Source organism: Capsella rubella, unplaced genomic scaffold (genome assembly GCF_000375325.1).
Source record: "Capsella rubella cultivar Monte Gargano unplaced genomic scaffold, Caprub1_0 scaffold_3, whole genome shotgun sequence".
Taxonomy (NCBI): Eukaryota; Viridiplantae; Streptophyta; class Magnoliopsida; order Brassicales; family Brassicaceae; genus Capsella; species Capsella rubella.
The window spans coordinates 3,304,723-3,323,250 of NW_006238921.1; the positions used below are offsets into that span (position 1 = coordinate 3,304,723).

An 18,528-nucleotide genomic window follows, 5' to 3' on the forward strand; every position below is an offset into this window, starting at 1 on the left:
GAGACGATCAACAAAGACAAAGACCAAAAAAAAAAAAACAGTGCTTTGAGAAGAAGACGAAGCAACCCTCTATATAATCTACCTCTTATTCCGGAACGGGAATCAGACTTGGAAAATAAATACAGCTACAAATTGACAGGCCATTGAAGTCATTCAGTGGACGTGTTGCTGTCACAATTTCCTTTCTGACACCACCTTCATGATCAATATCGTACAGAGTGAAGAAAGAATACAACTGCTCATCTCCTTGTACAGTTCCCACACGCTCACACCATGCCACGATATTTCTGTGCTTGCCGATGGAGAATCCCGGACTAGTATAGAGCTGTAACCGCGGAAGATCAGGAGTAGTAGCGACATTGAAAAACTTGGTAAACGAAATGACCTCATCACTCAACTTGTTTGTTATCCACACCTCAATGTCTCTTGATTCTCCTCCAGCTTGTGTTAACAAAGAGATTTTATCTCCACTGTAACATTCTAATCGTTTAGTACTGTCCCAAAAGAGAGGACAAGCGCATATCTCTTTGAATGTTTCCACGGAGAAGTTAAAACATAGAATGATACAACGTTCCTCCGTTTCAGCAATCCAATACATGTTGCCCTTCACAGACACGCTACATTCCCACTCCATATCTAAACCCGCATCAAACCCAGCATCAATTGCTCTCCATGAAGCAGACTTGAATTCATAGATCTCACAATCTCGATATGGTTCACCATCATTATAAACAAACCTCAAGATTTTGTAGTTATCACGAGATTCCCTGTGGTATCCAATCCCGAAATAATCACGTGACCAGAAACAAACCAATGGATCGATCAATTTGATTTTCCTCAAGACCGGATTCCAAACAGCCAGAAGGACGGTTTGGCCTCGGCCTCGTGTCCAATCTTCACATCTACACAGCATTAGTCCATCACAATGAACCATCCAAGAAACCGGAAACGGATGATGAAACTCGTCTGGGATTGGTGTTTCTGTGTGGATTCCGGTCACCGGATCCATGATTTGAACCGCATCATGATCATGGATTCTTATGAATCGTTCGGGAGTGTGATCATCCAAGTGCTTGTACATGAATCTTGTGTCGCTGCTGATGAGATTGTTCCATTCCTTGCACGTCGCTTTGAATCGGACCAAAGATTCCACCGGAGTTCTGTAAAGTATCTCTTCCACTAACCCAATCGGCAACGACAAACCATCCATGGATGACGCTTTGAAAAGAAAAGAAAAGAAGAAAGAGATGTGACTAGAGTGAGAGAGAGAGAGAGAGAGAGATATTGATTCTTGAAAGATATAACAAAGTTTTCTCTCTTCTGTTAGCTTTTAGTTGAATTTAAAGCGCGAATGAGGAAGAAGGAAACGAGAAATTCATTTTGTAAACCCAAACCAAACTGTGATTCTCTTTTAACAACATCAACAACGATTCGACCAAGCGAACCGGTTCCGGTTCATCCGAACCAAAATTGTGGTTTCCAACCTACTGCATATGAGTGGAGCATGCGACTCGGTTACGTTTAAACCGGACCGAAATACCAAAGTAACCCAAAAAATATGTTAAATGGATTCTCCGAATTAAATTTTAGGGTAACTTCTTTCTTGGTTTCCAAGTTTTCTTTTAAAGTTTTAATCAAGTCTCCTCTTGTCTCTTCCATTAATCTTCTTTTTAAGAGTACTACATGTTCAAAAAAGAAAAATTATTAAATGTTTTTTGGGTTATTATTATTGCATAAATTCTAGAAAAACAAGTATTTTGCATCAATTAGAAAGAAACGGTTGTGTTCTGCATCTGTGTGTTATGAATGATTGATTCTATAATACACACATACAAGTATGCTCTGCACCAAATCCATAATATCTTCTCAAGATCGTAATGTCAAAACAAAAAGCAGAGGTCAAATCAAAAAACATCTGTGTATATTGATATCATAGTTGACTTCAACAACATTGGAGACGATCAACAAAGACCACAAAAAAAGAAGTAAAGCAGAGCTTTGAGAAGAAGACGAAGCAACCCTCTATATAATCTACCTCTTATTCCGGAACTGGAATCAGACTTGGAAGATAAACACAGCTACAAATTGACAGGCCACTGAAGTCATCGAGTCCACGTGTTCCTGTCACAATCTCCTTTCTGACACGACCTTCATGACCAATTTCGTAAAGAGTGAAGAAAGAATACAACTTATCATCTCCTTGTACAACTCCCTCACGCTCACACCATGCCATGATATATCCGTGCTTGCCGATGAAGTATCCCGGACGAGTATGGAACTGTAACCGCGGAAGGTAGGGGGTAGTAGTGACATTGAAATAATTGGTAAACAAAACGACCTCATCACTCAACTTGTCTGTTACCCACACCATAATGTTCCTTGATTTTTTTCCATCTTGTGTTAAGAAAGAGAGTCGATCTCCACTGTAACATTCTAATCGTTTACTGCTCTTCCAAAAGGGAGGACAAGCGCATATCTCTTTGAATGTTTCCAATGAGAAGTCAAAACATAGAATGATATAACGTTCCTCCGTTGCAGCAATCCAATACATGTTGCCCTTCACAGACACACATTCCCACTCCATAAGTACATCCGCATCAAACTTAGCCTCAATACCTCTCCATGAATCAGACTTGAATTCATATATCTCATAATCTCGATATGATTCACCACGAGGAAGGCACAGATTATAACCAAACCTCAAGACTTTGTAGTTATCACGAGATGCCTTGTCGTATCCAATCCCGAAACAATCACGTTTCCAGTAACAAACCAATGGTTGGATCAATTTGATTTTCCTCAAGAGCGGATTCCAAACAGCCAGACGGACGTTTTCTAGGTTTTCCCAATCTTCACATCTACACAGCATTAGTCCATCACAATGAACCATGCAAGAAACCGGAAACGGATGATGAAACTCGTCTGGGATTGGTGTTTCTGAGTGGATTCCGGTCACCGGATCCATGAATTGAACCGCACGATCATCATCGATTCTTATGAATCGTTCAGAAGAGTGACGATCCAAGTGATTGTGCATGAATCTTGTGTCGCTGCTGATGAGAGCGTTCCATCCCTTGCACGTCGCTTTGAATCGGACCAAAGATTCCACCGGAGTTCTGTAAAGTATCTCTTCCACTAACCCAAACGGCAACGACAAACCATCCATATGGAGGACGCTTTGAAAAGAAAAGAAAAGAAAAAAAAAGATGTGACTAGAGTGAGAGTGAGAGAGATTGATTCTTGAAAGATTAAACAAAGGTTTCTTGTTTCCTTTTTTCGTTTCTCTCTTCTGTTAGTTTTTTTTATTGAATTTAAAGCGCGAATGAGGAAGAAGGAAACGAGAAATTCATTTTTCTTTTGTAAACCCAACCAAACTGTGAATCTCTTTTAACGACTCGACCAAGCGAACCGGTTGCGAAAATTGTGGTTTTCCAACCTATATGAGTGGAGCATGCGACTCGGTTACGTTTAAACCGGACCGAAATACCAATCGAATTAAAGTAACCCAACAAAAACGTTTAAGGGTTTTCCCAATTAGATTCTAGGGTAACTTCTTTTCTTGGTTTCCAAGTTTTCTTTTTAAAGTTTAATTAAGTCTCCTCTTGTCTCTTCCATTAATCTTTTTAAGAGTACTACATGTTCAAAATAAAATTGCATAAGTTCTAGAAAAACAAGTATTTTGCATCAACTAGAAAATTTCACATTTTGTTTTTCTCTAAACCTTCAAAACTTAGCACACACCAATTTTACGTCGTAACCCATGCATATAAAGGATAATTCCATAAACGACTTCACAAGATTGTAAAACCAAAACCAGAGGTCAATTTCAATAACATCTGTATGTATTATCATAGTTGATTTCAACATAAAATATATGGTAGACGATCAACAAAAACCAAAAAACAGAGCTTTTAATTAAGAAAACGAAACACACTCGTATATATCTCTCTACCTCTTATTCCTCTGGCCAGGAATCGAAACTAGACTTGGAACATACACATAGCTACGAGTATTCAACGATCCACGGTAGATAATCTGTCGATATCTTCCTGTCACAATTTGTTTTGTGATCCTACCTTCATCAATTTCGTAAAACTTGATGCAAACATTCCTCCCATCATCTTCTTTGTGATCAACTCCCTCGCACCAAGCCATGATATTTCTGTGCTTGCCAACGGAATATCCCGTAATAGCCATATTGAAACATAACGCTGCAGCACCAGGTTTAGTGACACTTAAATATCTGTGAAACGAAACAACTACGTCGCTCAACTTGTTTGTCACCCACACCTCAATCTCCGGTGATTCTTCTTCATAATGCTGCTGTAACAAAGACAGTCTATCTCCATCGAAACAGGCTAATTTTCGAGTAACGGAAGATTCAGGTGGACAAAGGCACAAGTCCTTGAATGTTTCCATGGAGAAGTCGAAACTTAGAATGAAGCCGTCTTTGTTATTGTTTTCAGCAGTCCAATACATATTACCCTTCACGGACACACCTCTGCAATCCAAATCTACTTCCCCATCAAACTCAGCACCAAGAAGAACTCTCCACGAATCAGAATTGGATTCTTTGATCTCAAACTTTGGATCTGATTTATCATCATTAGGATGGGACAGAGGACCCCAAAACCTCAAGATCTTGTACTTGTCACGAGATGCATTGTCGTATCCGATCCCGAAGTAATCACTATTCCAGCAACGAACAGAGGGTTTGACCCATTTGAACTTCCTCAAAACAGGATTCCAAACTGCAAGACAGGCGTTAGCCCTATGTCCTCGACAAATGCACAACATCAGACCATCACAGTGAACCATAGAAATAATCGAATACGTGTCGCGAAACACGTGTGGGATTGGCGTAACCGAGGAAATCCCTGTCGCCGGATCCATGATCTGAACCATCTCACAACCATCGATTCTCAGAAACCGTTCCGGAGACTTATCTAAGTGATTGTACATGAACTTCTTGTCTCTGCTGATGAGATTGTACCATCTCTTGCACGCCGTTTTGAATCGGATCAAAGATTCAGCCGGAGTCCTGTGAAGAATCTCTTCGATTAACTCAAATGGCAGGACCATGAATGCTCGCTGTGAAAAGATCTGTATCGAATCAAAGATTGATTCTTGGATAAGGGTTTCTTGTTTCTCTTTTTCTCAGTTAAGGTAAAAAGACTTTAAGCGCGAATAAGGAAGACTGAAACGTGACTAAAATTGTGAATCTCTCTTTTAAACTCATCGAACAGAGCAAGTGACCGGTTAAGAGTTCGACCGAATGAAATTGAGCCAAAAGTTTTGGACTGGAATATATTTTGGATTTACTCAATTAAGATTTTTGTGAAAGTATTTTCTCTTGAAAAAAGGAAATCTAGTTTTAGAAGTTTCTCACCAATTTTCACTAAAAAATCGAAAAAATATCAAATACTCGAGTTTATCATTTTTTTCAGGTGGAGATTTTCTTATCTTGCTTATATATATCTTCTGTTTTCTTTTTCTCAAAATCCAAAAAATATAATCTAAAACCCAACCATTAAAAACATTCAGGGCCTTAAAAAATTTCTCTCGTCACAAATCATGTTTTGATTGTGAAATAAGAGCCTCTTGACGAAAAAAAAAAAAAAAAGAGCCTCTTCATGCAATTTAATAGCGTTTTACTGTTTTACCCTCACTTGTCGTCGTAGTACACTCACTCAGTCACTCTCACTCACTCTTTTTTTTTTCCCTCCGGGATTCAAATTCCGATTCCGATAAGGCGCACGACGAGTCGATTAGGGTTTCACCATGGTTCGAACGAAGGCTCCTAAAGTCGGGGATCACGCCGGTGGAGGTTCGAATTTAGTCTTGCTTACGAAATCTCTATTTGCAATCTGCTCGTCTTCCTAGGAATTTGAAATAGAGAGCTCACATTTCTGTAGATTACTTTAATCGGAAATTTCAATTGTTTTGCTCTCGTTTGGATGCTAAATCGAGTCTCAGTAACCTAATAGGTTTTGGATCTTCGCTAATTGTTCGTTTTTCTCTTCGCATTAGGTTGTTTCGATCTCATTTGCTTGAAATCTCTGGGCTCAGTGTTGTTCTTTGTCGATTTTAGGTGTTTCTTGAGTTTTTTTTATCGAAGTAAATGAGAATGCTAGAGTTACCATGAACATTTACTTTTAGATTTGTTTATGGAATCTGTAGAGAAGCTGGTTAGGGAACCTCCAATGAACAGTGCTCAAAGAAGAAAATTGGGAGATATTACTAATTTGCAGAATCAGAACAAACTAGTGAACCAGGGAGCGAAGCAGCAGCAACAAGATATATTCTTCTTCTCCAAAGATGATGCTGAAAATCTTCAAAAGGCAATGCTTAATCCATTTTGGAATTTATGAACTCATATTATATTAGTCTCTCACTGTGCTTATTTAGGCGCTTAATCAACTTTTTTTTGCAGGAAAACATGAAACTGAGGAAAGTGGCCGTGGAGAGAGAGTAATTTTTTGTTCGAACTCATGAAAGTTGTGAGTTTTGTCTACATGAATTTGGTGCTAATTCTTATTCTTTTTTTGTGTGGCTACAGTGGCATCAAAAGTGAGCTGCATAAACTTAGGATTAACTTTCAGAAGGTTAGAGAACAGAATTTGCTACTTGCCCAGGCAAACACTCGTATCTTGGCGGTAAGTCTCGTCTTTGTATGGTCAACTCGAAATGGTTTTTGGGAATTCTTTGGTTACAGTATGATTTCAAAGTTATTTTTCACTTTTCTTTCCTGGCAGGAGTTCAATACAAGCAAAGACCAAGTATGCCTTTTCTGGAACTTAACTTGCTCAAACACAGGCTTGTATGATCATTAATTATAAGTTCCTCAGCCAAAATTTCTCAAAATTTTCTGTGCATTTCAGCTGAAGGTACTTCAGCACGAACTTGGTTGCAAGAATGGGTTAGTCATGGCTAGGAAAAAACTGCTTAAGGTATACTATCCATTTGTATGTAATTTTCGTTGACCATGATTACAAACTAAATAAAATTAATCACTTGTCACTTTTCCTTCCCAGGAGCAAACCCTTCCATGTTCACGTCATGCATCAAAAGTGAAGGTACTAATGAGAATTGGCTTTTGTGACCTTTGGAATGGGACATTATGAACCCAATGCTCCATTGTTCTTATGATTTCTTCTGCATTGTTGTGATATTCTGGCTCGTGCAAATGCTTGTGGTGGGGATTGTTAAACCTTTCAGTCAAATGATGCGGGTCATGAGACTGGTAAGATAATGCAACAGTCAAGCTTGAAATGTAACCTTTTTGGTTTAATTTCATTTTAGGAATCTCTTAGCATGCTCACCTTTAGTGACCTTTCATTTCATTTTTAGCTTCGGAGACCTCAAACTTTAACTCATTGCAAATAAATGAGAAAGCTAACAATAAAAGGTCCGGTCACTCTCTTGCTCAGTCTGCTTCATGTTTCATCCATTATTCTGTAGAAACTTTTAGGCAATCAGGTTATCCTGGATTTCTTGCCTCTCTTTATAGGAGAGTTTCTGGAAGGACGAATCCCGCAACATTAGATATTATTCGCAGACTGGGAGAGACATGTCAGACGGGAGACAACATTGACAACAACAAGTTGGTCTCTGATGGTAACAATGCTGCTATTAAAAAGGAGTTTGTCCTTGATGCTGAAGACCATATAGACGACAATGTCCAAAGCAAGAGGTTCATTTTTTGAACGGGATTTGATGATTTAATTACAAATTTGAATTTCACTATCTTACTAGTGCTTTTATTTTGTATTTTGGGTTGTTTTTGCTGCAGGTGTTGTGCAGGAAGACAGTCTGCCAGCGATAAAAATATAGAAACTGTCCAATCGGGAAACTTGCATAAAGTGGTTGACGCCAAAGAAATTAAGGAGGATGCAAGGTTTGTTAACTGCCTTTTATCCAGTTTCTCATTTACGAATAACATTCCAAGCAGAGGAAGATTAGTGCCAATGCCGAGTGAGTTTCCACTCTGTGTCTCAAGCAGGTTCCCTTTGAGAAGACGTTCTGCCCGGTTAAGATCTCAAGAACCTGAGCCATCTGAAAGCTATCATGAGTCAATAGAGACAGTCAGGAGGAGAAGGTCTGCTATAGGCGTTAGGCTCTTTTTATAAGTAGTGTACTTCTATGAATAATGCTACAATGCGATTTGAATTTTTGCAGGTCTATGATGTTTAATTTCCAAGAGCTGGGCGTTATTGAATACTTAAATGGTTTACATGATGATCAAGAGATTGCTGCAAAGGCCGGGTTAGTAGAAGCAGAACGTGTTCTTTCATTCTCCACTAACTTAATCCTGAATCAAGTACACTTATGTTGCGTTTTATTTTCTTTCTTCATGGATGCCATTTCAGATGTTCTGCAAGTACACAATCTATCGGGTCCAGACCTGAAACAGGAGAACCACATGTCTCGAAAGAGATAACCGGAAAAAGCAGGTTAATTTCCTATATTCTGCAGAAGTACAGAGTTAATACTGACATACTGTTATCTAATCCGGTTTATTTTTCATAGGGTGTCTTTGAGAAGACAGTCTGCAAGGTTTAATTTCCAAGAGCTGGGCGTGACTGAAAACTTGAATGGTCTACATGATGGTCAAGCGATTTCTGCAAATGCCAGGTTTGTAGAAGCAGCGCATGTTCTTTCTTTTTCCACTCTTGACTGATGACTTATTTTACATAAACCAAGTACATTTATGCCATTTCCACATTATTCTTTATGGATGTGATTTCAGATGCTCTGCAAGCGAACAGTCTATAGGGTCTAAACCCGAAGCAGTAGAGCCACATGACATGACAGAGACAACCGCGAAAAGCAGGTTTTGTAGTAATAGATATATTATCTATGATTTGATGAATTAAAGAGTCGACACTGTTATCTAAATGGTATATTTTGACAGAGTCTGTCCAAGAAGACAATCTGCAAATGTTAAAACTCAAAGAGCCATCAAAGAAACCGCAGATCCGCCTTTGGATGATGACATTGTTGATGAGTCTAGTCCAATATCGTGTACAGTTTCAATGGAGGTTAAGAGAGAATCAAAGAACAAACCAGCAGGCGATGAATCAGAGGAGATGAGAAAAGCAACAGGTGGAAGACCTTCAAGGCAAGCTGCTGAAAAAATCAAATCATACAAGGAACCCTCACTTAAGGAGAAGATGCGAGGGGACTTATAAGTCTCTCCAGATCGAGCCTCTTATGTTTTTGATTTTGCGACTTCACTTTTGTTGAATGAGCTATTGATTGATGTTATAATCACAATGTATATTCGTAGGTGTATTTGATTCTTAAAATCAAAGAGAGATAGCGAGTGGTCTTGCTACTGTACATGAAGCGAGTTGGAAGGTTTAATTCAGTTTTGATGAGGAACCTCTCGGTGAACAAATTCGTACTCCACTAAATTGTAATATGTTGGAAGATTTGGTCAAATCCGAATAATTGAATTTTATATACTCCCTTGAATATATTTAATAGTCCTTCGGTTTCAATTTAGTTATCGTTTATGGTTTTCTCACACAGAGAAAATAATTACATTTTTCAGTTTACTTTTTTCAATATACAATTCTGTTTTTTTTTTTTTTTTAACACTCTACTATCTTTACATGGCATAGGACGTCGGACGACTATGGTAGGGTAAGAAATTAAAGTAACATGCTGATAATTTGGGACCCTTCACTGAATTTGATGGACCATCTGATTTCAAGGTCACAAATTCATATTTCCATTTAAACCCTCTACCGCCATTGGAACAACAACAGCACGTCTTCGGTCTTCCTTCTTCCGTAAAAATTCTCTACTTCAGAATTAACATCTTCACCTTAAAAAAGCTCCAATAACAAACAACGAACCAAAAAAAAAAGGGCAGGGATAATACTATACTTAGAAAATTATTGTCCTAGAATGGGAAGAAGGATTTATATCCGACAGTTTTAGCATGTAGGCCACGAAACAAAAGAGAGAGAGAGACATTGACAAAGGATACCAAAAGTGTATCATCATCACGGTACACAATCTACTACTGCCTTATATATATATATTTTAATTTATCTACACAAATTCTATTTCGTGGAGCGGCTTTTTTTGTTATTTTGTAGTTTATATAAACATTAGATACTATTATTTGACTGCCTTTCATTTTCTTGTAGAAACGAAATGGCTAACGACTACGTTTCCTCTCTTCTTCTTCTTCTTATCCTAATCTTCTTCTACAGTCAGGGTACTCATTCTGCATCTACCGTCAAGTTTCTTCCTGGTTTTGATGGTCCTCTTCCCTTTGAGCTCGAAACCGGGTTTGTTTTCTTCTTCTTCCTCCTCCTCTGATTAATATATATATATATAATCTTAGTGTTTTGGAGGTTAATCTCAAGTGTGTGTTTGACTATGACATGATATATTCTTTGTGAATGAAAACCAAAAAAAAAAAAAAGGTATATTGGCGTTGGTGAGGAAGAGGAAGTGCAACTGTTTTACTATTTCATAAAGTCTGAGAGGAATCCAGAAGAAGACCCTCTTCTGCTCTGGCTAAGTGGAGGACCTGGCTGCTCTTCTATCTCTGGTCTTCTTTATGAGAATGGTAATATCTTCCTCACCATTCATTCTTTTCAAGATAATATCACAAGAGAAATCACACACACAAACCTCTCTGTTTTTTTTTTTTTTTTTTTTACTTGATAATAGAGAGCATTGGAAGACAAAAATAAAATAAAAAGAATAATAATAGAGAGCATTGAATCACGTGTAGTATTCCTAACCACCAACGACCCCACTTTTATGCATTTTTAAAGTAGACAAAAGGAAAAATGCCAAAAACGGCTGCTACAATGTTTTCTCACAGTAATTTGAGTTCAAATTTGTTTCCTTTTAGCTTGATCATCCTCACGTACGAAAACCCACATGTTTTTGTATCAGGGCCTGTGACTGTGAAGCATGAGGTTTACAATGGAACTCTTCCTTCCTTGGTCTCTACGACATATTCATGGACTAAGGTAGCAAGTATACAGTGTTCGTACTCATATTACGATCTCAAAGTATATGCTCTCATCTTTTTAACTCTTGTGCATCATTTTTCTCTCAGATTTCGAGTATATTATATTTGGATCAGCCTGTTGGAACTGGCTTCTCCTACTCAAGAACTCCATTTGTTAATAAACCCAGTGATTCAGGAGAAGCCAAGAGGATCCATGAGTTTCTTCACAAGGCGATAAGACTAACGAAATTGTCTCTTGAAACATCTCTTCTTTGTGCATATACATAAACATTTAATTAGAAGTTTTTTTTCTTTTCCTTTTTTGGTTGTTGTGCAGTGGCTAGGCAGGCATCAAGAGTTTCTCTCCAACCCTTTCTATGTCGGGGGGGATTCTTATTCCGGTAAGATCATCCCGGCACTCGTTCAAGAAATCTCAAAAGGTATGATCTTATTTTTGCATATCCTCAATCTCCAAGCCCTTTTCTTTGAGAGTCTCGTTTCTTTATAGTTTATATAAACAATGATGCAGGAAATTATTTATGTTGCAAACCTCCAATAAATCTTCAGGTTCCTTTGGTATTTGTTGCTTCTTATCTATAATACCTTATGGAGCATAAAATTTACAGATTTCGTCCTTTTGGTACACTGACAAAAAAAAACAGGGGTATGTTCTTGGAAACCCATCAACAGAAAGTGATACTGATAAAAACTATCGCATTCCATATGCGCATGGAATGGCACTGATCTCAGATGAACTCTATGAGGTAAGAAACATCATGACATGCTTCTGTCTCTTGTCTCCACAATTAGAGTTGATAAAAAACTCTTCTTTTCTTGCAGTCAATGAAGAGGATCTGCAAAGGAGAATATATAAATGTTGATCCACGTAACACAAAATGCTTGAAACTCGTGGAAGAATATGAAAAGGTACACACACATAAGCTCGTGGAAAAATTTTAGTTGATGTACGTAATTCTGTTCTGTCTACCTAGTAAAACTCATATTTAATCCAGACTCTTGTGGTTATTTCTAGTGCACTGATAGAATAAACAAACCACTTATATTAACGCCAGACTGTGAAGAGACATCTCCTGATTGCTATGTAAGTAATCCATCTTGCCTACTTTTAAACCAATGAGAAAAAAAGTATTTTACAAGGTTGCGGTTTGCAGGATTATCGGGGTTTGTTAACAACCTACTGGGCCAATGATGAGAGTGTGCAGAGAGCTCTTCATGTCAATAAGGTATTATACATGGAAAAAGGGATCAATTTCATATTATTGGTAACAAAGTGTCAAACTCTTTTTAAGGAGTGATTGCAGGGGAGTATAGGGGAATGGGTACGTTGTGATTGGGACATGCCTTACACTCATGACATTAAAAGCAGTGTTCCCTACCATATGAATAACAGCATCGATGGCTATACTTCTCTCATCTTCAGGTCAGCTTTAAAAACCTTTTCAAGAAATCCTTCAAGTTTCAAGACTTTTTCTTGTAAACTTGATTTTTGGACCTTTTTTTGGGTGAACAGTGGTGATCACGACATGGAAGTGCCTTTCCTTGGAACGCAAGCTTGGATTAGGTCTCTTAATTATTCTATCATTGATGACTGGAGACCTTGGATGATAGGCGATCAAATCGGAGGGTATCACTGTTTCTCTCTTTTTTTTTTGATGGGATCTATTATGAAATCATTCTCTTGTTGTATGAGCTCACTAGAGTAGCTCGCTTTCTTTGTGGTAGGTACACGAGGAGTTATGCCAATAAGATGACATTTGCTACAATCAAAGCAAGTATTTTTCCTCTTTTTTGTTTTTGTTTTTGTTTTTGTTTAATTAGTGTTTTTACTCAATGTTTTGGCAACGGTCGTCACATTATGTTCTTAGCTAATTCGTGGGTTTTGATAATAGGGAGGAGGACACACACCAGAGTACAAACCAGAGGAGACTTCCATCATGTTCAAAAGGTGGTTCAGTGGTCAGCCTTTGTAACATGATGAAGCCATAGTTGCTGTTCGATCAGAAAGCAATTTTAAATTTCTTCTATATCCTTTTCATTAAAACAAATTGCGTTTTACAGTAAAACTATTCTTAGATACAAAAAGCTCGCTCAACCACAAGAGTTTAACTGGTTCACTACGTTTGTGTTCTAATTTTTGCATGGCCTATAAAACTTGTAGTATTTTATAAATAATAAAGAAAAGACTATAAATAAACTCCTAGTATCTCATGTTCATTCATAGAAAATTATTTTCAGGAAAAAATGAATCGTCACATAGCTTTTTTGTTAGTTATCACTTTGTCTTTCGGATTCAATGAAGCTTGCAAAGAGTGCACTCTAATCATTCAAAACCTACTAACTCCTGGTAGTAATCTCAAAGTCATTTGCGAATCCAACAGAAAGGATAGAGTAAACGGCGAAGTGAAGTTCAAAAGTAATCCAGTTCAAATAAATTTCAAAGAGGCTTATCTTGAAAGGACAACATGGCATTGCATGTTGCGGCAAGGTGCGTATTCTCAATACTTTAGAGCATACAGAGGAAGTGCTCCAGTTCCTCGATGCGGTGAGTTACGTGTATACATTGCCAAACCTGATGGCATTTATTTATCCAAAAACCGTGGTCCTGAAAAGCTCGACTACCGTTGGAACAAAAACTAAGGGCAACCTTAACGGCGAGGTTCTAATTAATTAAACAATATTAAATAACAATAAAGGAAAAGAGAAGCTGTAATTAGTCTCTCAAATGAGAACTCTAGATAATCGCTTCTCCTCTGCTGTCACTTTATAATAGGATAGTTTTTTTGTTTTTTTATTTTTAATTTAAACAAATAATAATATTAAAAGAAAATGATTAAATAAAATATGTTGAGAGACTGTGAGGGTCTCTGCCGATGAGGTTGGTCTAAGGTTAAGATACTCTATTTCAGTTTTAAGAGCTTGCCTATAATGTTGCTCTAAGTAATAATATATGATTTTTATTTTTCTTTCTTTTCTGTAATGCTATTTCAAGCTTATAAAGAAATATTAATTTACTGATTAATTGATAATGTATCAATGTGTTCTTTACTCATCTTGTTCAAAGGAACACATGATCTAAACAAATTGTTACCAAGACTGAACCAAATAATTGTTGATGCATCGAATCAAAAATGTCAGAACCATGATTATATCTTTTAAGTGATACATATATTATTATCTACTGTATTATATTACGTTATATGTTTGATATATAATAGTACGTTTGATTACTATGATATAGATTTTATGGTCCACTCTTGTTTCAACTTTTTTTTATTAAATCCGGTTTTTATTTTTATTTTTACGTTTGAGAAATAATTAGTACTATAATACATTGGCAATTATAATGAGTCATATTGTAACCGTCATGACATCATTAATATGTAATTTTAATGGAGAGATCGTATAGACTTGAGACGTTTATAAAAAATGTAAGAAACGGTGGTCTCTAAAATTTGTTAAGAAACTAAGATTTGTTAAGAGATCACCCATAATGATGGTCTTAAAAAGGTCAAAAACGAATCTTTTCTTTTAAGTTAAGTTGGTTCTCAAACTTTGACCAATTTATTAAGTGTGAGAAAGAAAACAACAAGAATTATAAAACTAGTCAAATATACGTAAATGATTTAACCTGTTTTATGACAAAATAATATTAGTCAAACATATTTATAGAATTTCTAAATACAACCTGCTGTAAATGAGATAAGATTTTTGATTTAACATGTTGTATGACAAAATAATATTAGTCAAACATACTTAAAAAGAATTTCTGAATATACCCTGCTGTAAATGAGATAAGATTTTTTCGAACATCAGAACTCTATAAATCAACAAAGACATACAGAAAAATAATTAAGAAGTATACTACAATATATACTTCAAATTATATATATTGATACAAAAAAAAAAAATGAATCTTGCCTTTAGCTTTTTGTTTTTTATAATTCTTTCGTGTTTTGGGTCTAATGAAGCTAAGTGTCATAAAAACACTGTAGCTTTCCGAAACAGTCTTTCCCAAAGTCATAGTGTTCTAAAAGTTCATTGCTGGTCTAAAGATGACGATTTAGGCGATCATTTTCTGAATTTTGAAGGTCCTACATACAATTTTAGTTTTCATGATAGTGTTTTCACCGGGACGAGTTTCACGTGCAACTTATACAAGGGAGCGTACCAAAGGACGATTGTAGCATATCTAGGAGCTGCAATTTATAGATGTGGCGCGTTGTACACATGGGTTGCAAGAGATGATGCTATTTACTTGTCAAAAAATGGTAAACCGGAAACACTCGAGTATCAATGGATTAAATCTTGATGTTTTAGAGGCCATCTTCAAATTTCATCTTATCAAAATATTTGTGTTGCCTTTTTGTGTGTGTGTGTGATGAATTGACAACATAATGAATCTTATCTACATATGCTTAATTTCTTCTAATTTCGGTTTATGAAATTCCTATATAGTTATATATATATATATATATATATATGAAATGAAATCGCAAAATAATATTGGTATATATATAGTCTGGTTTATGTAAACCGGGAATCATGTGTATTTTTGAAATGAAACCGCAAAATAATATTGGTATATATATAGTCTGGTTTATGTAAACCGGGAATCATGTGTAGTTTTATCAAACTAAACTTGTGCGATGTGAATCAAGGAATAGTAGCGGTTTACCTAAGTACCGGACTATATACCAATAGTGATGGCTTAACTTTTGTGTGAAACTGATCAAGTAAGCTTAAACATGTTGAGGATGATAGGAGTCACAGTGAGTAATATTTGGTTGGGGGTGTAAGATCTTTTATTTTCGTCAAACCAAAATCAAATGATTTATTTACTTATAATTTTGATTATATATTATCATATCCAATCCAAATATTTGACAAACACTGAACCGGGTGATGCTTGAGAAAACCGTGTCTTTCCCGTTGTTATGTTTCCGGTTTAGCCTCATGGACTATGAAATGTTTGCTGACTTGCAATGAAACGAATCTGTTGCGTTTCCGTGGGATCCGGTTGCTTGATCCATCAACCGGAGTATCTGTCAAGTGGAATTATCCACATTATTAACATTATTAAAAAAATCAGATCTCTATATATATTCATCAAACCCTAATTTTAATGTATATCTTTTTTACAAATTCTTACATATCTAAAGACTAAAATAAGTTATATATACTTGAAAAAAATGATTATAAAACAAAACACCTCTCAGAAAGAGATAATCTCGAAATCTTCGTTTCAAAAACAGACGAAAAAAACAAAAAATCACTACAAAACTCAACTCAACGATAGCAATGAAACTTGTACGGTTTCTCCTCTATGTTCTGGCCTTTGGCCTTACCATGATGAGTAACACAGCCTTATCCTACACGGGCTCTGTGTGGATCAGAAACGTACTGCGTGAGAATAACGATCTAATAGTCCATTGCAAATCCACAGACCAAGATATGGGATACCATAGGGTGCATCCCACAGGATCGTACAATTTGCGTTACAAATTCCATGACTACGAGGTCTTTTGGTGTCACCTATGGCAAGGGGATAATTTCAAGCATCACCAAGTTATAGATGTTTACGATGAAAACGTATGGGAAGCTAGAGAAGACGGAATCTATCTTTCGGTACGTCACCTTCAGCCTGCGTTTCAGTATGGTTGGGATGTTCCATTAAACTCCTCTAACTCTTCCTCGTTTGGTTTATGTTTTATCTCTCTTATAAGCGTCTTGTTAGTCTCTTCCTTGTTTTTGCTTTCTTTTATCTAGTTTTCGTTTTAGTAATTTTTATTTTTATTTTCGAATTTTGGGATTTGATTCAGTTGTGTGTGGTTTGGTTGCATCATTAATGAATCTGAAATAATTAATATAATCCATGATTTGGATTCACAATTTTGTACCAATCAGTGTGTAGACCTTAATTTTTTTTATGTTTCAGGTAAATGTTCTACACACATAAAATAGGAAAAAAGACAGATTTTTACGCGCAGCCTTTTAAACAACAATTTACTCAAAAAATCAAAACATTTATAAATCCTTCAAAAGGTATCATCAGTTACTTTTGAGAAAGAAAAAGAAAACGTAAGAATTAAGACGAGAAAAGGAAAACTAATAAAAAAAATGAAGTATCGTGCGTCAATACATCTGATGGTGATGGTTCTATTGAGCTTGTACACGGAAGATGTAATAGGAATAGGAAGAGGAAGAGGAACGGTGGTTATATACAACAACATGCGGCGAGGACACTTGTTAAAAATACGTTGCAGATCAAAAGACGACAAGCTCGGTTACCACGTGAGACGCTCCGGGGGTAACTACACTTGGTCCTTCAAAGAAAACATATTCGGCTCGACCCTCTACTGGTGTCATCTATGGAGAGGTCGTAATTTCAAGGATCATGTGATCATCGTCGCCTACGATGCTAAGTCTTTTTCTAGGGGCTGGGTCAGGTGGTCTGCCAAGGAAAAAGGCATTTATGAATCTGTGGATGGTCATGAGCCTTACCATTTCAGGTATAGTTGGAATGGTAAATTCTAATCTTATTTTTGGGTTTCCATTTTTTTTTATACTTGTGGTAATACTGATTCCTATTGAAACTAATTATGTATTTTTCTTGTAATGTAATTGCTAGTATTAATTATCTACGCATACTTGTTGTAATATGTCGTCTTTGACTAGAGGGAAGATGTACATTGATATCTTAGACGCCTAATCATTAATTTTCTTCCAAAAATGTATATAGGCAACATCTGAATAGACAAATGGTAGGTTGGTCAAATGGACAATATTTGCATCTACATCCAAAACCAAAGTATAATCTTTGTAAATGTGTTCTTCGGTCGATGTTCTCCTGGTGCTATGCATTGTATTTGGATTATAACAAATGCCATCCTTTGTGGGAAAGTAAGTTTTACTTAATTTTTGATTGTGCGTTAATTTGTTGGTCTCGCGGTCGCGGGGCATGTGGCTAGCATGAGCGTTCAAATGAATTGGGTCGTATATGGTTAAAATAGCCCTTTTCTGTTAATTTTTTTATTCGGTACTATCTCTCAATATATAGTCTTTGCTTGAAACAAAACATAACTAGCGGTATTAATATAATATGCTTGCTTGCTTCAGTTCATCAGCATCATGCATTGCCGATCAAGACTTGTCTTTAATTTGCCTAGTAACATGCATATGCTTGAGTTTCCCTTAAGTCTTTCCCTCTGTCCGAGATGTCTTGTCTTATGAAAGAAGACATGCTTTGCGTTGCTAAACAAATTGTTATTTTCAGCTCATAATTTAACTATCTAATTAAGATGTCAACGAAAAATAAGAAAGCAATATATTCCCTTCAACTCGAACCATAATTGGTTAAAAAATGATCAGGGATACTCTCTCAGTTTTTATCTGTTTACTTTTAACTTTTTTTCTTTTGTATTAACCTATATATATATATTCTCTTTGATTTCTCTATATCTATGAAAACGTGCGACAATGGAGGCATATATATATACACGAGATGATCAAGAACCACTCACTCACTC

General features: G+C 36.4%; 7 protein-coding genes across 12 annotated transcripts; 4 read left to right on the forward strand and 3 right to left on the reverse strand.

Annotated features, from left to right (window-relative positions):
• Nucleotides 1–26: 26 nt before the first annotated feature.
• On the reverse strand, nucleotides 27–1,210 carry LOC17891604 (putative F-box only protein 15). The gene has a single exon (XM_006299426.2). It carries the CDS (start codon nucleotides 1,208–1,210, stop codon nucleotides 86–88), a length of 1,125 nt encoding a protein of 374 aa, XP_006299488.1. The 3' UTR covers nucleotides 27–85.
• Nucleotides 1,211–2,038: 828 nt separating this feature from the next.
• On the reverse strand, nucleotides 2,039–3,166 carry LOC17892390 (putative F-box only protein 15). The gene has a single exon (XM_006299376.1). The coding sequence runs from the start codon at nucleotides 3,164–3,166 to the stop codon at nucleotides 2,039–2,041; it is 1,128 nt and encodes a 375-aa protein (XP_006299438.1).
• Nucleotides 3,167–3,948: 782 nt separating this feature from the next.
• Nucleotides 3,949–5,239, reverse strand: LOC17893799 (putative F-box only protein 15). The gene is made up of 2 exons (XM_023785485.1): nucleotides 5,177–5,239; nucleotides 3,949–5,103 (listed from the first exon to the last, which is right to left on the reverse strand). The coding sequence occupies exons 1-2, from the start codon at nucleotides 5,237–5,239 to the stop codon at nucleotides 3,949–3,951; spliced, it is 1,218 nt and encodes a 405-aa protein (XP_023641253.1).
• A 464-nt stretch (nucleotides 5,240–5,703) lies between these two features.
• Nucleotides 5,704–9,463, forward strand: LOC17893660 (SHUGOSHIN 1). Of its 4 annotated transcripts, none has more exons than XM_023786381.1 (18): nucleotides 5,704–5,827; nucleotides 5,916–5,987; nucleotides 6,160–6,341; nucleotides 6,434–6,471; nucleotides 6,560–6,656; nucleotides 6,756–6,779; nucleotides 6,882–6,950; nucleotides 7,035–7,076; nucleotides 7,219–7,243; nucleotides 7,351–7,408; nucleotides 7,511–7,693; nucleotides 7,793–7,897; nucleotides 8,003–8,098; nucleotides 8,179–8,265; nucleotides 8,370–8,453; nucleotides 8,530–8,634; nucleotides 8,750–8,833; nucleotides 8,915–9,463. In XM_023786381.1, the coding sequence occupies exons 1-18, from the start codon at nucleotides 5,782–5,784 to the stop codon at nucleotides 9,189–9,191; spliced, it is 1,674 nt and encodes a 557-aa protein (XP_023642149.1). In that variant the 5' UTR covers nucleotides 5,704–5,781; the 3' UTR covers nucleotides 9,192–9,463. The 4 variants fall into 4 exon arrangements, with proteins under 4 accessions (XP_023642149.1, XP_023642150.1, XP_006297421.2 ...); XM_023786382.1 differs by having other exon boundaries at nucleotides 5,705–5,827; nucleotides 6,181–6,341; XM_006297359.2 differs by lacking the exon at nucleotides 5,916–5,987 and having other exon boundaries at nucleotides 5,708–5,827.
• Nucleotides 9,464–10,154: 691 nt separating this feature from the next.
• On the forward strand, nucleotides 10,155–13,116 carry LOC17892672 (serine carboxypeptidase-like 7). 3 transcript variants are annotated; one of them, XM_023786531.1, is made up of 14 exons: nucleotides 10,155–10,304; nucleotides 10,443–10,588; nucleotides 10,924–11,000; nucleotides 11,090–11,212; nucleotides 11,319–11,421; nucleotides 11,511–11,548; nucleotides 11,644–11,745; nucleotides 11,822–11,908; nucleotides 12,015–12,083; nucleotides 12,154–12,225; nucleotides 12,304–12,422; nucleotides 12,513–12,626; nucleotides 12,725–12,774; nucleotides 12,892–13,116. In XM_023786531.1, the coding sequence occupies exons 1-14, from the start codon at nucleotides 10,168–10,170 to the stop codon at nucleotides 12,975–12,977; spliced, it is 1,323 nt and encodes a 440-aa protein (XP_023642299.1). In that variant the 5' UTR covers nucleotides 10,155–10,167; the 3' UTR covers nucleotides 12,978–13,116. The 3 variants fall into 3 exon arrangements, with proteins under 3 accessions (XP_023642299.1, XP_006297708.1, XP_023642300.1); XM_006297646.2 differs by having other exon boundaries at nucleotides 12,725–12,770; XM_023786532.1 differs by lacking the exons at nucleotides 12,513–12,626; nucleotides 12,725–12,774; nucleotides 12,892–13,116 and having other exon boundaries at nucleotides 12,292–12,398.
• A 79-nt stretch (nucleotides 13,117–13,195) lies between these two features.
• LOC111831615 (S-protein homolog 30) lies at nucleotides 13,196–13,920 on the forward strand. Its single transcript, XM_023786533.1, has one exon. The coding sequence runs from the start codon at nucleotides 13,244–13,246 to the stop codon at nucleotides 13,637–13,639; it is 396 nt and encodes a 131-aa protein (XP_023642301.1). The 5' UTR covers nucleotides 13,196–13,243; the 3' UTR covers nucleotides 13,640–13,920.
• Nucleotides 13,921–17,104: 3,184 nt separating this feature from the next.
• Nucleotides 17,105–17,536, forward strand: LOC17890866 (S-protein homolog 8). Its single transcript, XM_006299104.2, has one exon. It carries the CDS (start codon nucleotides 17,120–17,122, stop codon nucleotides 17,534–17,536), a length of 417 nt encoding a protein of 138 aa, XP_006299166.1. The 5' UTR covers nucleotides 17,105–17,119.
• Nucleotides 17,537–18,528: the final 992 nt, after the last annotated feature.

Excerpts from the sequence above, each read along its gene's own strand:
- LOC17891604 (XM_006299426.2), bottom strand. The coding sequence starts at position 1,210 with ATGGATGGTTTGTCGTTGCCGATTGGGTTAGTGGAAGAGATACTTTAC.
- LOC17890866 (XM_006299104.2), top strand. The coding sequence starts at position 17,120 with ATGAAGTATCGTGCGTCAATACATCTGATGGTGATGGTTCTATTGAGC.
- LOC111831615 (XM_023786533.1), top strand. The coding sequence starts at position 13,244 with ATGAATCGTCACATAGCTTTTTTGTTAGTTATCACTTTGTCTTTCGGA.
- LOC17893799 (XM_023785485.1), bottom strand. The coding sequence starts at position 5,239 with ATGAGTTTAAAAGAGAGATTCACAATTTTAGTCACGTTTCAGTCTTCC. Across the intron at positions 5,104-5,176 it reads CTTCCTTATTCGCGCTTAAA|ATCTTTTCACAGCGAGCATT; the intron begins GTCTTTTTACCT and ends GATTCGATACAG.
- LOC17893660 (XM_023786381.1), top strand. The coding sequence starts at position 5,782 with ATGGTTCGAACGAAGGCTCCTAAAGTCGGGGATCACGCCGGTGGAG. Across the intron at positions 8,266-8,369 it reads GAGATTGCTGCAAAGGCCGG|ATGTTCTGCAAGTACACAAT; the intron begins GTTAGTAGAAGC and ends ATGCCATTTCAG. Across the intron at positions 8,454-8,529 it reads GAGATAACCGGAAAAAGCAG|GGTGTCTTTGAGAAGACAGT; the intron begins GTTAATTTCCTA and ends TATTTTTCATAG.
- LOC17892672 (XM_023786531.1), top strand. The coding sequence starts at position 10,168 with ATGGCTAACGACTACGTTTCCTCTCTTCTTCTTCTTCTTATCCTAATC. Across the intron at positions 11,746-11,821 it reads TCTCAGATGAACTCTATGAG|TCAATGAAGAGGATCTGCAA; the intron begins GTAAGAAACATC and ends CTTTTCTTGCAG. Across the intron at positions 12,084-12,153 it reads AGACATCTCCTGATTGCTAT|GATTATCGGGGTTTGTTAAC; the intron begins GTAAGTAATCCA and ends TGCGGTTTGCAG.
- LOC17892390 (XM_006299376.1), bottom strand. The coding sequence starts at position 3,166 with ATGGATGGTTTGTCGTTGCCGTTTGGGTTAGTGGAAGAGATACTTTAC.